This window comes from Cucurbita maxima, unplaced genomic scaffold, assembly GCF_002738345.1.
Source record: "Cucurbita maxima cultivar Rimu unplaced genomic scaffold, Cmax_1.0 Cma_Scf00036, whole genome shotgun sequence".
Classification (NCBI taxonomy): domain Eukaryota; kingdom Viridiplantae; phylum Streptophyta; class Magnoliopsida; order Cucurbitales; family Cucurbitaceae; genus Cucurbita; species Cucurbita maxima.
In genome coordinates, this window is record NW_019272052.1 from 876,899 (window position 1) to 889,739 (window position 12,841).

At 37.8% G+C, this 12,841-nt stretch overlaps 4 protein-coding genes across 5 annotated transcripts; 2 read left to right on the forward strand and 2 right to left on the reverse strand.

Annotated features, from left to right (window-relative positions):
• The first annotated feature begins 983 nt into the window (after positions 1 to 983).
• On the forward strand, positions 984 to 5,133 carry LOC111468103 (G-type lectin S-receptor-like serine/threonine-protein kinase At4g03230). Of its 2 annotated transcripts, XM_023113169.1 has the most exons (8): positions 997 to 2,560; positions 2,638 to 3,141; positions 3,261 to 3,407; positions 3,515 to 3,726; positions 3,807 to 4,017; positions 4,104 to 4,341; positions 4,428 to 4,578; positions 4,657 to 5,133. In XM_023113169.1, exons 1-8 carry the CDS (start codon positions 1,165 to 1,167, stop codon positions 4,963 to 4,965), a joined length of 3,168 nt encoding a protein of 1,055 aa, XP_022968937.1. In that variant the 5' UTR covers positions 997 to 1,164; the 3' UTR covers positions 4,966 to 5,133. The 2 variants fall into 2 exon arrangements, with proteins under 2 accessions (XP_022968939.1, XP_022968937.1); XM_023113171.1 differs by lacking the exon at positions 4,657 to 5,133 and having other exon boundaries at positions 984 to 2,560; positions 4,104 to 4,330; positions 4,428 to 4,572.
• Positions 5,134 to 5,468: 335 nt separating this feature from the next.
• LOC111468306 lies at positions 5,469 to 6,246 on the forward strand. The gene has a single exon (XM_023113481.1). It carries the CDS (start codon positions 5,517 to 5,519, stop codon positions 6,204 to 6,206), a length of 690 nt encoding a protein of 229 aa, XP_022969249.1. The 5' UTR covers positions 5,469 to 5,516; the 3' UTR covers positions 6,207 to 6,246.
• On the reverse strand, positions 6,191 to 8,029 carry LOC111468229 (fasciclin-like arabinogalactan protein 21). Its single transcript, XM_023113380.1, has one exon. It carries the CDS (start codon positions 7,456 to 7,458, stop codon positions 6,379 to 6,381), a length of 1,080 nt encoding a protein of 359 aa, XP_022969148.1. The 5' UTR covers positions 7,459 to 8,029; the 3' UTR covers positions 6,191 to 6,378.
• Positions 8,030 to 10,426: 2,397 nt separating this feature from the next.
• Positions 10,427 to 12,515, reverse strand: LOC111468264 (xyloglucan endotransglucosylase/hydrolase protein 9-like). Its single transcript, XM_023113428.1, has 4 exons — positions 12,219 to 12,515; positions 12,044 to 12,144; positions 11,763 to 11,956; positions 10,427 to 10,952 (listed from the first exon to the last, which is right to left on the reverse strand). The coding sequence occupies exons 1-4, from the start codon at positions 12,373 to 12,375 to the stop codon at positions 10,520 to 10,522; spliced, it is 885 nt and encodes a 294-aa protein (XP_022969196.1). The 5' UTR covers positions 12,376 to 12,515; the 3' UTR covers positions 10,427 to 10,519.
• Positions 12,516 to 12,841: the final 326 nt, after the last annotated feature.

Below are 12,841 nucleotides of genomic sequence, written 5' to 3' on the forward strand. Positions count from 1 at the left end.
AAAATTTTATTATATTATAATACCAATAGAAAATAATTAATTCTTAAAATTGACTATTTCCCTAATTAACAAATTTAAATTTGAAACCGCGAAATTTGTATAATTGATTGTCGTTGCTCATACTCTCGTCTGCTGACGTCATCGTTTCCACAGTGGAAGTTGCAGAAGTGAAGTGAATGTCAAAAATGGGGTATCAGAAAGCAGAAGGGTGTGGATCATCGGTATGTGTTCGTTTCTTTTCAACGTCTTTTGTTTGTAGTCCATAGTTGCTTAACTTCCACTTCTAGTCTTCTGCGAAATTTCGGAGAGCCTGCCTAGGGTTCTGTAAATTGGGGATTTGACTCTTTTGTGAATTGTACTGCTCGATGGCTTTGCTTTGTCTCAGGCTATAGAATCGCACCATCTGTGCCATTAAAGAACGTGCAATCGACGAAAGTCTTCTGTGTGGGCCTCTCTTCTTCGATTTTTAAAAAAAGTGAAAGATGGAGACGATTTTAATGCATTAGAATCGCCCGCCCAAATGAAGATGAAAGCAAAGTTAGGGTTGATCAAATTGTGTAGGCTACGCCTTTAGTCTCTCTCTCTCTCTCTCATAAAGATGAGGAGAAAAAGTTTATAGAGTAATGGGTCCACTAATGGAAAGGTGAAATTGACAAGAACAGTGAATCTTGACCTTGGTTGCCCAATTTTCCTTCCAATAATTCAGCTTAGACAAACACAAACACCCAATTACACTTTCTGATTATCAATTTGCACTTGCAAGTGGGGGGAAAAAGTTGTACATTAGTGCTGTTTAGATTACAATTGCTCAATATCTGGGTTTAGAATCTGAACCAAGAATGAATATTTTCTTGTGAATTTCACTCTGAAAAAATGGCTTTCTTTGAAGGATATGTGTCATTTATTCCAAACGAACTTCTATTTTAGACATTCATGTTTGAATTATTTATATAATCATTCACTTGGTTGGTATTTTTTTTACACTATTATTATAATTGCAAAATCATGCACAGTGTTTATTGGTAAATGGCTTGATCATGTGGGTCAGGTGGGAAAGCGACATTTTTGTATTGTTGTTGAAACCAAAAAGAAAGGTGTTCCTCACGAGTATGATCTTTTTCGTTATTCATATGGTCACTTCTATTTTGAAAATTACGAGAACAAATGGATGAAGGAAATAGAGGAGAGGGAACATGTTTATTGCATAGCAGAAGTAGTGAATTGGTGGCCAAAAGAAGAAGTGTCAAGAACTTGGTCATCAGCAGCTGGTTTGCAGAGGAGTTGATGTCTTATTTTCTTTTGTACTCATTTGTGTTCTTAATTTCTGTCGTTAATTGTTTTGCTAAAGATATCTTAGAGTTTAAGAGTTGCATAACTGATGAGCGAGGGGATACTCTTGTATCCGCAGGATCCAGATTCGAACTTGGTTTTTTTACGCCGTATGGCAGCTCTGATGGCAGAAGATACTTGGGAATATGGTATTACAAATCAAATCCAAGTACGGTTGTTTGGGTTGCCAATCGAGACAGGCCACTTGCTGGTTCAGATGGTGTCTTGAAGATTGAGGATGATGGCAACCTCAAAGTATATAATGGAAATCAGAATCTTTATTGGTCAACAAACATTGGAAGTTCTGTACTCGATCAGAGGACCCTGAAGCTAATGGATAATGGAAATCTGGTTTTGAGCTATGTAGATCAGGAAGACTTGTCTGAGCACATCCTTTGGCAGAGTTTTGATTACCCAACTGATACATTTCTTCCTGGCATGGTAATGGATGACAACTTAGTGCTGACTTCATGGAAGAACTATGATGATCCGGCTCAAGGGAACTTCACTTTTCAGCTAGATCAAGATGGAAGTCAATATGTCATTTGGAAGAGATCAGTTAAATACTGGAAAAGTGGAGTTTCAGGTAAGTTTATTACCACTGATAAGATGCCTGCTGCATTGTTATACCTTTTGTCAAATTTCTCATCGAAAACTGTCCCAAACTTCTCCGTGCCACATCTCACATCATCATTGTATAGTGATACAAGGTTAGTATTGAACAGCTCAGGTCAGCTTCTATATCTAAACTGGGATGATCACAAAGTCTGGTCTCAGATTTGGGCAGAGCCGAGAGATAGATGCAGTGTGTATAATGCGTGTGGCGATTTTGCTAGCTGTAATAGCGAGGGTGGTATGGCTTGCAAATGCCTGCCTGGTTTTGAGCCCACCTCTCTAGAGAGTTGGAATATTGGAGATTATTCTGGTGGATGCATCAGGAAATCACCAATATGCAGTGTCGACAATGAAAGTGACACTTTTTTGAGTCTAAAGATGATGAAAGCTGGAAACCCTGACTTCCAGTTTAATGCAAAGGATGTCTTTGATTGCAAATTGGAGTGCCTTAACAACTGCCGGTGTCAGGCTTACTCATATTTTGAAGCTAATATCACTAGGCAGGGTGGGATTGATAATTCTGCTTGTTGGATTTGGTCTGGAGATCTCAACAATCTTCAGGATGAATTTGATAATGGCCGTGACCTCAACGTTCGAGTAGCAGTTCGAGATCTAGGTACGTTTGTGTATGTCTTTCAAAATGATGAGTTTTTCAGTTGTGTTTTTAAAGTTCTGGAGTATGCACTTCTGCAGAGTTGACTGTCAGAAATTGTGGAACATGTGGTACAAACCTCATTCCTTATCCGCTTAGCACAGGACCTGAATGTGGTGACCCAATGTACTTCAATTTTAACTGCAATGTGGCTACTGGCCAGGTTAACTTTGAAGCAGCAGGTGGAACGTACAAGGTTAAATTCATTGATTCAGAAGCGCGGAAATTTATCATTCAAACCAAGGAAGCTGGTGATTGTGGTGATAAAAATTGGATAAACAAAGCCCTTCAGCTGAACCAGTCGTCTCCTTTCCATGTAACCAGCTGGTGCAACTTTAAGGAGACCAATCCAGAGATTTTTTCTCTGAAAACCAGCAATGAAGTTGAAATCAGTTGGGAGCCTCCATTAGAGCCAACTTGTTCTTCAACTACAGACTGCAAAGACTGGCCTTACTCAACTTGCAACATGAGTAAAGATGGAAAGAAAAGATGCCTTTGCATTACAAACTTCCATTGGAATGGCTGGAGCTTGAATTGCACCACAGGTTAGAATCATTGCATATAATGTTTCTGGTTATGTTCATTCGTAATGGCATTGATGCTGGGAACCATTAGCTACATAAAATTTTCTTATACCAAGAGTCCCTTATTGATGTTTCCATAGATCACAACAAAGGAAAGGATGGAAGAGGCAAAACGAGCTTCTCTGTGATTATTGTTGCAACAACCATATGTATAGTCCTTCTGATTATTCTCTCATGTACTGGGTTTTATATTTACTTCTCCAAAACTGGGCTCATTGAAAGACAAGGTAATTTCAAGTCCAATTTAATACAGCCGCTTATACACTGAATAATTTTCTCTCTATTTCATCTCTTTCCTTTAAATCTAAATACAGTCAATCCTCTTTGGACTCAGAAAGCAGGGGAAACAGCCAAAAAGATCTAATACTTCACTTGTATGACAACGAGAGACGTGTGAAAGACATGATTGAATCGGGTCGGTTCAAGGAAGATGATACAAATGGAATAGACATTCCATTTTTTGATTTGGAAACAATTCTAATTGCGACAGGGAATTTCTCAAATGCAAATAAGCTTGGACAGGGAGGTTTTGGGCCAGTTTACAAGGTACAGATCCTTGAAACACATCGATGGTCGTTTTACGCATGCCATGGTTTAAGAATAGATTGGAATCACTGCATTTTCAGGGCAAGTTTCCTAGTGGGCAGGAGATTGCTGTAAAGAGGCTCTCGAGAGGTTCAGGACAAGGCTTTGAGGAGTTTAAGAACGAGGTTTTGTTAATTGCGAAACTTCAGCATCGAAATCTCGTTAGACTTTTGGGCTACTGTGTTGAAGGAGATGAAAAGATGTTGCTTTATGAATACATGCCAAACAAAAGCTTAGACGCCTTTATATTCGGTTTGTCACCATTATCTTTCCTTAATTCTCTTATTTTTCTTGATCATTTATATGCTGAATTCTGGATTTACTCTACTTTTTGCCAGATCAAAAGCTGAGTGTGGCATTGGATTGGGACGTGCGCTTCAATGTCATTTTGGGAATCGCTCGTGGCCTTCTTTATCTACATCAAGATTCGAGGTTGAGGATTATTCATAGGGATTTGAAGACGAGCAACATTCTTCTAGATGAGGAGATGAATCCCAAAATATCTGACTTTGGCTTGGCGAGGATATTTGGAGGGAAAGAAACTGCGACGAATACCAGAAGGGTGGTAGGGACTTAGTAAGTCTCATGCAATAAAAATCATCAAAAACCATATTCATAGTATAATGTCACATAATTTCCTTGATTTTTCTGTTTGTTAACAGTGGTTATATGTCACCGGAATACGCATTGGATGGCATATTTTCTGTAAAATCTGATGTCTTTAGCTTCGGTGTAGTCGTAGTCGAGATCATTAGTGGAAAAAGGAACACAGGATTCTATCACTCAGAGAAAGCTTTGAGTCTTCTAGGCTATGTAAGTTAACTTTCTGAATATCAGCACTTCTTGAGCACATCCCAGATTCAACAATCTGAGTCTTTACGTTGTTCTCAGGCTTGGGATTTATGGATGAAAGACGAAGGCTTGGAATTAATGGAGCCAACGCTGAGTGAGAATTGCAAAAGAGAAGAATATTTGAAATGTTTAAACGTGGGGCTGTTGTGCGTGCAGGAAGATCCATGGGATCGACCCACCATGTCAAATGTGGTCTTCATGCTCGGCAGCGAAACTGCAACTCTTCCATCTCCGAAACCACCGGCATTCGTCGTGCGACGATGCCCCTCAAGCAGAGCTTCTTCCTCCACCAAACCAGAAACTTTCTCCCATAATGAGTTGACAGTCACCTTACAAGAAGGTAGATAGCAGAAAGGAAAGGTCTTTCCATATGATTTATCAATATTGTTGATGTTGAACTTCACATTTATTCATATTATATTTCTGCTGATTTATGCTATTTGATATTTAGAATGTACTTTCCAGTTTAACCTGTTGAGATGATTGTTGAAGAGAATAACAAATTAATGTGATGTTCTTCAGACTAACATTTAATGTTAAACATGCATCTACTCTCTATTTGAATTTTGTTGTCATTATTAAAGACAAAGAGACCTTTGAATCTTGTTTGAGAGATTCAAATCTATGCATGGCTATACGTGAGCTTTATTGGACAAGGTTCGGTCTATACATGAGTTTTGTTGATCAGGGTTCGGTCTATATACGAGGCTTATTGAATAAGGTTTGGTCTATACATGAGCCTTATTGAATAGTATTTGGTCGTAGTTTGATTTTAAACGAACATGTGGTTCTATGGTTCGCGTGTTTAAATTAAAATAATAGATAGTTTGCTCTTTCTTTTATCTACAACCAAGGACAAAAACACGAAGAGGAAGACAATCTTCGATCGGAAATCAACAATGGAACGGCACGTACGCCTTTTTCTCAACAGGCTCTCACTTGCTTTCGTTGCCATAGCCACATTCATCCTCCTCTTGCTCTTCCTCCAAACCCCGGAAACCTGCGTTCCCCCAAATTCCCCTTCAAAACCCCATCTCAGATTCCCCAAATCCTCCTGCGATTCCACTCCTCGCGAGCTCGTTTCCGTCGACAAGAAGAACAAGCGCCTCTGGTCCACCAAAGATTGGCAGAAAAAGGTCTCCTCATTCGTCCAATTCTTCCACACCATTCGCGATCTAGGGCTTCTCCATAACCACACCAAAGTCGTCTGTATTTCTGCCGGAGCAGGCCACGAGGTCATGGCGCTCTCTCAGATAGGAGTCCTCGATGTCACCGGCATCGAATTGGTCGATTCACCGCCCTTGGTCAGTCGTGCTGATCCACATAATTTGCCCTTTTTTGATCATGTTTTTGATTTAGCGTTTACTCCTCATTTGTCTGAGGCCTTGTTTCCGTCTCAATTTGTCTCGGAAATGGAGAGAGCTGTTCGTCCGAATGGCGCCTGTGTGATCGTCGTGGAGGAATGTGGAGATGCTGAAGTTAGGGAGATTGTAGGTTTGTTTACTAAATCGCGATTTGTAAATTCGATCAATGTGACGCTAACAGGGTTGAAAATGACTCGCATTCTAATGAAAAGAATTTCTCCATAGAACGTTCGTTCGATTTCTTAATCTCCTTTTTCGATTTCAATTTGTTTTATTCTTTTCCGAAACGAAAACCTAATGTACAGAACTTGCAGGTCAGAATTTCCTTCCTATGTATTTGTATATTCTTCATCATGTCAATAAAATCTGAATTCTGAATTCTGAATCAGAACAGATGTCACCTTGATAAATGAGGTAAACTGGCGGTCTCAAGCGACCGGGAAATCCCATGGATCACACAGTTCCTTGACCGGAAAATCTCCGGCGAGACAATCTCCACGCCATTAACGACCACCGTTCCTCTCGGAACCCGAACACCGCCGAGGACCTGAAGATCTTGGCCGGAGACGAGCGTCTTGAACGAAGTTCTGGCCGGCAACGAAGCGAGGAATTTGTATGTAACCATTCGAGGAACAATGTGAAGCCTCACTGCTCGCGTCAGAACAGGCGATGAAGATGCCACAGAGGCCAAATTCGGCGGTGCAAAAACGGTAATCGATCTCAACCCTTCGAAATCTTGAAGAATCCCTTCGAGAACGGATTGCAATCCGATTGCATAAGAAACAAACCCATTTGCACTGAGCCACCGTATGATTCTTCTCCATTCAACTTCAACCCCCTTCTTGTTTTCAAGAGAATCTGAAATTAAAGTAGCGGTTGAATCACAGAACGGCGCTTGAATAAAGCTCCATCCCTGATGAACATCGAGAGGATCCAAAGGAGAAAATGGCCCAAGAACGCCATGAATGGAAACATTTCCACCAAGAAAAATATCAGGGTCTGTAACAAGAACATGATTGATCTCAACCAATCTAGCAGTGGAATCCATTCTAGTAATAGCAATTTTCTTTGGCGCCAAAAGGGTCGGGAGACAGACCCCTTGAGGCTTCTTTAACAAGTCAGCCATAGAAAGCTTAGAAGGAGAAGTGTGGTATTGAACAAGATTCTTGAGGAGCCATGGTGGTAGAGAGGTGTTGGAGATGGCGGAATCTTTAATGGCGAAAATGGTGGAGTTCTGAGGGGAGAAGAAGTGTTCAGGGGAGACCTGAAGGAGCGTGGCAATGGTGTTGAAACCGGCTCTTCTTAAGGCTCTTGATGCGTTTATGGAGAGTTCGTCGGCGACGGCTTTGATCGGCGGAGTTGCAGAGTGGGAAGTAGCCGTGGAGTTCAGAGCTGTGGAGATGGCGAAGAAGGCTAAGACTACAGAGACGGCGAAGTAGATGGGTGCATGCCACCATTCGAATGAACATTTACCCATTGGCCTCCAAATGCTCAAAATTTTTCGGCGTTTTTAGGCTTCAAAACGAATGAAACTTTTGCTTTACAAAACGAATTAGAATATTCTCACAAGAGATTTTATAACCAAAAACTAACCCACTTCACTATTCACTTCAATATCAGTAATAAAAATATTTAAAAAAAAAAAAATCTCAATGAGCCGAATCAACCCCATCTCTTTTTCTAGTAACCCGAATGTAACAAAAAACAGCTGCAAAAACTGCCGTAACAAGGCCGCCAATGATGACTCCCCCGCCGGCCACGGACTTATCACTGTGGTGCTTTCCCAGGCGTCGGATCTCCGGCGCCTCCGCCAGTCCAGGCCCTTCTACGTTGCCGGTCTCCGATGGCTCCGGGGCCGCCGACACATGGCGAGTCGTGGTTGTGGCAGTCGAAGCCATTGCTTGAATCAGCAAGATCTCGGCCAGAATGAGGCAAAGAAGGGAAATTTTGGGCATGGGATTTGGATATGAGGAAGCTTTAATTGAATTAAAGAGGTTTATGAATATGGGATTTTGAATGTGAGGGGGGATTGGAGGGTTTGGGCGTTAAATACAGAAAGTTTGGAGCTGGTGAAGTATGTGTTGTATGTTGAGCATTGGGGGAGGTGGGTCCTGTCTTCTAGGTTTTGTTTTTATGTTTTAAAAGTAGTTTGAAGAAAAGTATGCATCATAATTGGTATAGGGACCTTCATTACTTCATTTGGTGAGCCTGTTTACTCACAACCAAAGCAATACGCGTGGAGTAGAGTAGCTGTTTATTATTAAATTTTTGGATTTTTGCTCCTATCATTTCAAATTTTCAATTTTGTCTTTTAATTATTATTTTTTTAAAATACAATTAGAGAAATTATGAAAATTATATAAAAAAATTGACAATTTTATATTATTATAGAAATACGTGAAAACATTTAGCTCAAACTTTTATTATTGGGAACCATATTCATCCCGTACTCATTTCATTATTTTATTAAAGTGAAAAGTTAATTTTCCTAAAGAAAAAGTAGAAAAGGAGAAATTTTATTTTATTTATTTATTTATTTAGCAAAATCTTTTTATTTTTATTAGAAAAGAATTAAAAAGAAAAAAAAGATTGAAAATGAATACAAAGTTGGAAGCAAAGAAAAAGTGAAATAAAAATTGGAAGAAAATAAAAAGGAAAAGGGAAAAAAGCCGCGTGGGAATTGGTAGTAGAAAAGAAAAAAGAATACAGCTGGGGATTATTGGAGGTTATTTATTTATGTGAATAAATGTGAACAATTTCACAGCTGGATTTTTTTAATTCCCCAAGATTTTATCATTTATGGTCGGTCTCACATACCGTTCTTTATTTAATAACCTAACTAATTATAATATATCACTCATCGTTTCTAGTACCCTACCAACCTAACCCACTTCTATTATAGCTTTAATTATTTTTAAATGGGTCAAAAAAAAAAAATTGTAGTACTAGACCGAGACATCATGCTCGGCTCAATTGGTGAAAACATTATCCATACGTCTCGATCGAGAGATCTCCTCATTAAAAAAAATTATCGATACATACCCGTTCAATTAAAATAAAGTTAAATCTTTTAATCTCTCTTTAAACTTTAAAAAAAAAAAAAAATTAGAACGTATGCTAGGGTTTGAATGTGATTTTAAAATAGTTAAAGTTGTTTTTGTAATTTTAAAATTACTATTTTAATTTTAACCGGATGAAAATGGCATTTAAAAAAATCAACCATGAATGGGGGAACGACTATGGGTTTCCTTTTCCTCAGAACGGGCTTGATTGTGTGCTTTCTTGTTGCCCTAATCAAGCCCAAATATAGGCCCAAATAGATCTTGGCTGACATAGTTAGATGGCCCATTGGGCTCTCTTTCAGTAGTCCAATTACAAACAGTAAACAAGAGGAGTGAATTATGGAAAATATCTCGGCTTTGTTTAAAATAACTATTTTAGCCCTTCAAATATAGAAAAATAAAAAATTTGGTATTTTTATTTTAATTTTAAAAAATGATATATCAAACACTAAAATAATAATTTAATCAAAGTTCAAAAACCTCAAACAATTATATTTTAAAAAGTTTGAGTAAATTTTATCACAATTATTTTTTTAGAATTTTTTTTAAATAATATGTATGTATATCATTTAGTAACATGTCAAATGTTAAATAAAACGATATCCTAATGTTTAACGAACTATTTTTTTTAAAAAAATCTTAATAAAGTGGAAGGTACGAAAATGAAGAACTTCTATCAAATGTTTGATTTCAGAAGTACGAGGCAGACTTTTTTGGACCTCCATAATTCAACAAGGGACCATACTTTTTCGATAATAATGGACCATACTTTAGGTGATACCTTATAATAATGGGACTCCAATTGGGTAGCCATTCGCTTGCTTTTTAGCTGAATGGGAATAGGTTCCACCAACTTCATAATTTTATATAACTTTGTATTGTACCAAGAACTAGAAAAAAGTAACTTATTTGTACGAATATATATATATATATATATATATATATATATATATATATATATATATATGTGTGTGTGTGTGTGTGAGAAAGAAAAAAACAAGTTAATCTTACAAATGTTCGTGAGTATATAATTTTACAAATGTTCAAGACTTTTTTAAATTCATGTAAATAAAAGAAAAATGGCTTACAAAAATATGATTATGTTAATTTTAATTCATATTTTATTTTTTGAATCATATCTTAACTTACACCAATTAAACAAAATATAAGATTAACATATATACCCATAAATAGACATCAATATGAGATGGATTTGATTAAACGAAATAATAATAATAGATTTGATTAAACAAATTAACAATAATAAAAGCTATAAGCAGAACATTTTTTAAGAGTAGAAAACGTTAGATTGACAAAAATAAGTACCAAATTAAAATGGACAAAATCTGCTAGGGATTCAACTATCACCATTCGTCGTCAAGATATGAAAAAGGAATTTAAAAAAAATTAATGTTATTTTACACAAAAGAGACACCATCGACGACCAACAAAAGCACTAATCTATAGCCACCGCCGCTAGCGGCGGTGGTGAATACATTCAACAGGCGTAACTGCAAATCTAGCAGTATCAGTACAGTAATCGTAAATCATATGGTTGGCCCGAACCCAGAGCAACTGATGGCTTTGATGTACATTCAACTCTGAAAGCACTGGCTCGTCCCACCAGAACTTCTTGCCGTTGTCGCCGCTACCGCTACCGCTACAACAGGTGGCGTTGGCAGTGGCTCCGGTGGCGGAGGAGCACTCGCAGGCGTTGATTTGGAAGCCCTTATAAGAGGCAATAAAGGGGGAGTGGAACCAATCGGTCTTAACTCGGCCGCCCTGAGTGGCCCAATCGTCTGCGTTCCAAATAGAGCTGTAAACTCCCATGGATTGGTCTCGAGGAAATGGCACACCCTTGTCTTCCATATTCTTGTGGGCTCGAACTGGGGTTTCGTCCACGAGAAATCTACACGAACAAGAAGAAATTTTTATGAAACGAGAATTGTTGGGAGGGAGGCCGACAATGGCTATAAGAGTTAAAATAAGGGGGGTCGAGGGTCGTGACAGTCATCAACTCATTCTTAATTAAAAATATCAAAGCTTCAAATCTTAAATAAATAAATAAATATCAAAATTCAAGAGAAACAAAACATTTTGAAAGAATAGTAATGTTTTAATAATTCATGAATTGAAATGGGGCCAAATTGATGGCACATGCATGTGATCAGAAAGGGGGCCAAGAGGAATATTGTGGTGCCTTGTTTGGAAGGGCTCAATGGCTTTGTCAGAGCCATTGGCCCATTGACACCGATCGGGTAGCTGCTCGTACAGAGCCACGCATTAACGGGCACTGATTCACATAAAGGCTAAAATCTTGTGGGTTTCTAATATTTGGAGTCTATTCCATTTTTGTTTTTGAATTTCAAACTTTTTCAAGGTTTGGTTTAGTATTTAAACTATAGAAAAAAACATGGCCATTTTTATAATAATTCTCGAAATGGGTATTCTAATACATGAAGAATGTTCCTGGTTGAATTATTTCTCATTTTCTAACGAAAGCTTGGATTCATTTCTTCCACATGTAATGTCCTGTTCTAAAACAAATCTATTCTGTTCTATAAATTTCATTCAATATCTACTCTCCTGATGGGTCAAATCTACATTACAATGCCCATTTTTAGTAAAATACATACATACATACATATATATATATGAAAACAGTGGCTTGAAATAAAAGCTAAGCTAATAATGTAAATGGAGTGAAGGAGTTGCTTACATGACTTGACGGCGATTCCAAAAAATGGAGTAGGAATGAAAATCTGTAGTTGGGTCGAACCAAAGTTTCAATCTTTGCTCTCTATTTCCCACACCATTCACATAAATGTTGGTCTGTACAGTATATGGCTCTCCACTTGTGTTGCCCAGAAACTCAAAATCAAACTCATTGTGATTTGGACCGTCCGATGACATCTACACCAGAAAAACAAGATAAGAACGCTACAAGTTTTCATTTCAATGTAACATTCATTTGGTTAAGTTTATGTTTTTTTTACTTACATAAAATGCTGTGACAGTTCCTGCAGAGTCTCCAGCTACAAGCTTGATTTGAATGGTCACTTTGCCAAACATGTATTTGGATTTAGATGAAAACCCAGCTCCTGAAATCGACTTCAAAATTAAGCATTGTAGAGAGAATGAGGAAAAGTGCCATAAAAATGGGATGGGTTTTTACCAGAGTAATTGTCAAGTTTAAGTTCGAGGACATCTCCTTCGTAATTGAAGTGATCAAAAGCCCAACTCGGCTGAAAAAGCTCGTCGAACTTAGCAGAAGAAGCAAAACCAAGCATTAGAAGAGAAACCCATAATCCAAAGCACACAGAAGAAGCCATGGGAGCTAGAGAGGTCTAAACAGAGTGAGGGGAAGAGTTCACAGTGTGGATGTTCAAGTAAACTTGTCAGAAAGAGATGTTTTTATAGCCATTTCCAGTGCGGAGCGCCTTACTCACCTCATTAAATTGACAGTTCCACGTAATTTCCGATGTGGAATTCAAATAAAAAAAGAGTAAAAAGAAGATTACTTTTACAAATTTTGCCTGATGGACATACTTTTAATTTGGGTTGGTTTTACAAGTTACCGATGAGTTTTTAAGGTTTAATTAAACCTCACACTTAATCCATAAACTACCATATACATATTCGAAAATCTCACCCATGATATAATATTCTCTACTTTGTACATAAACTTTCATTCTTTATTTTTGGCTTCCTCAAAACGTATTATAGCAGTAGAGATTATTATTACTTTATAAGCTAAATATCATTTTTAAAATTAGCCAACATGACTCTCCCAACAAT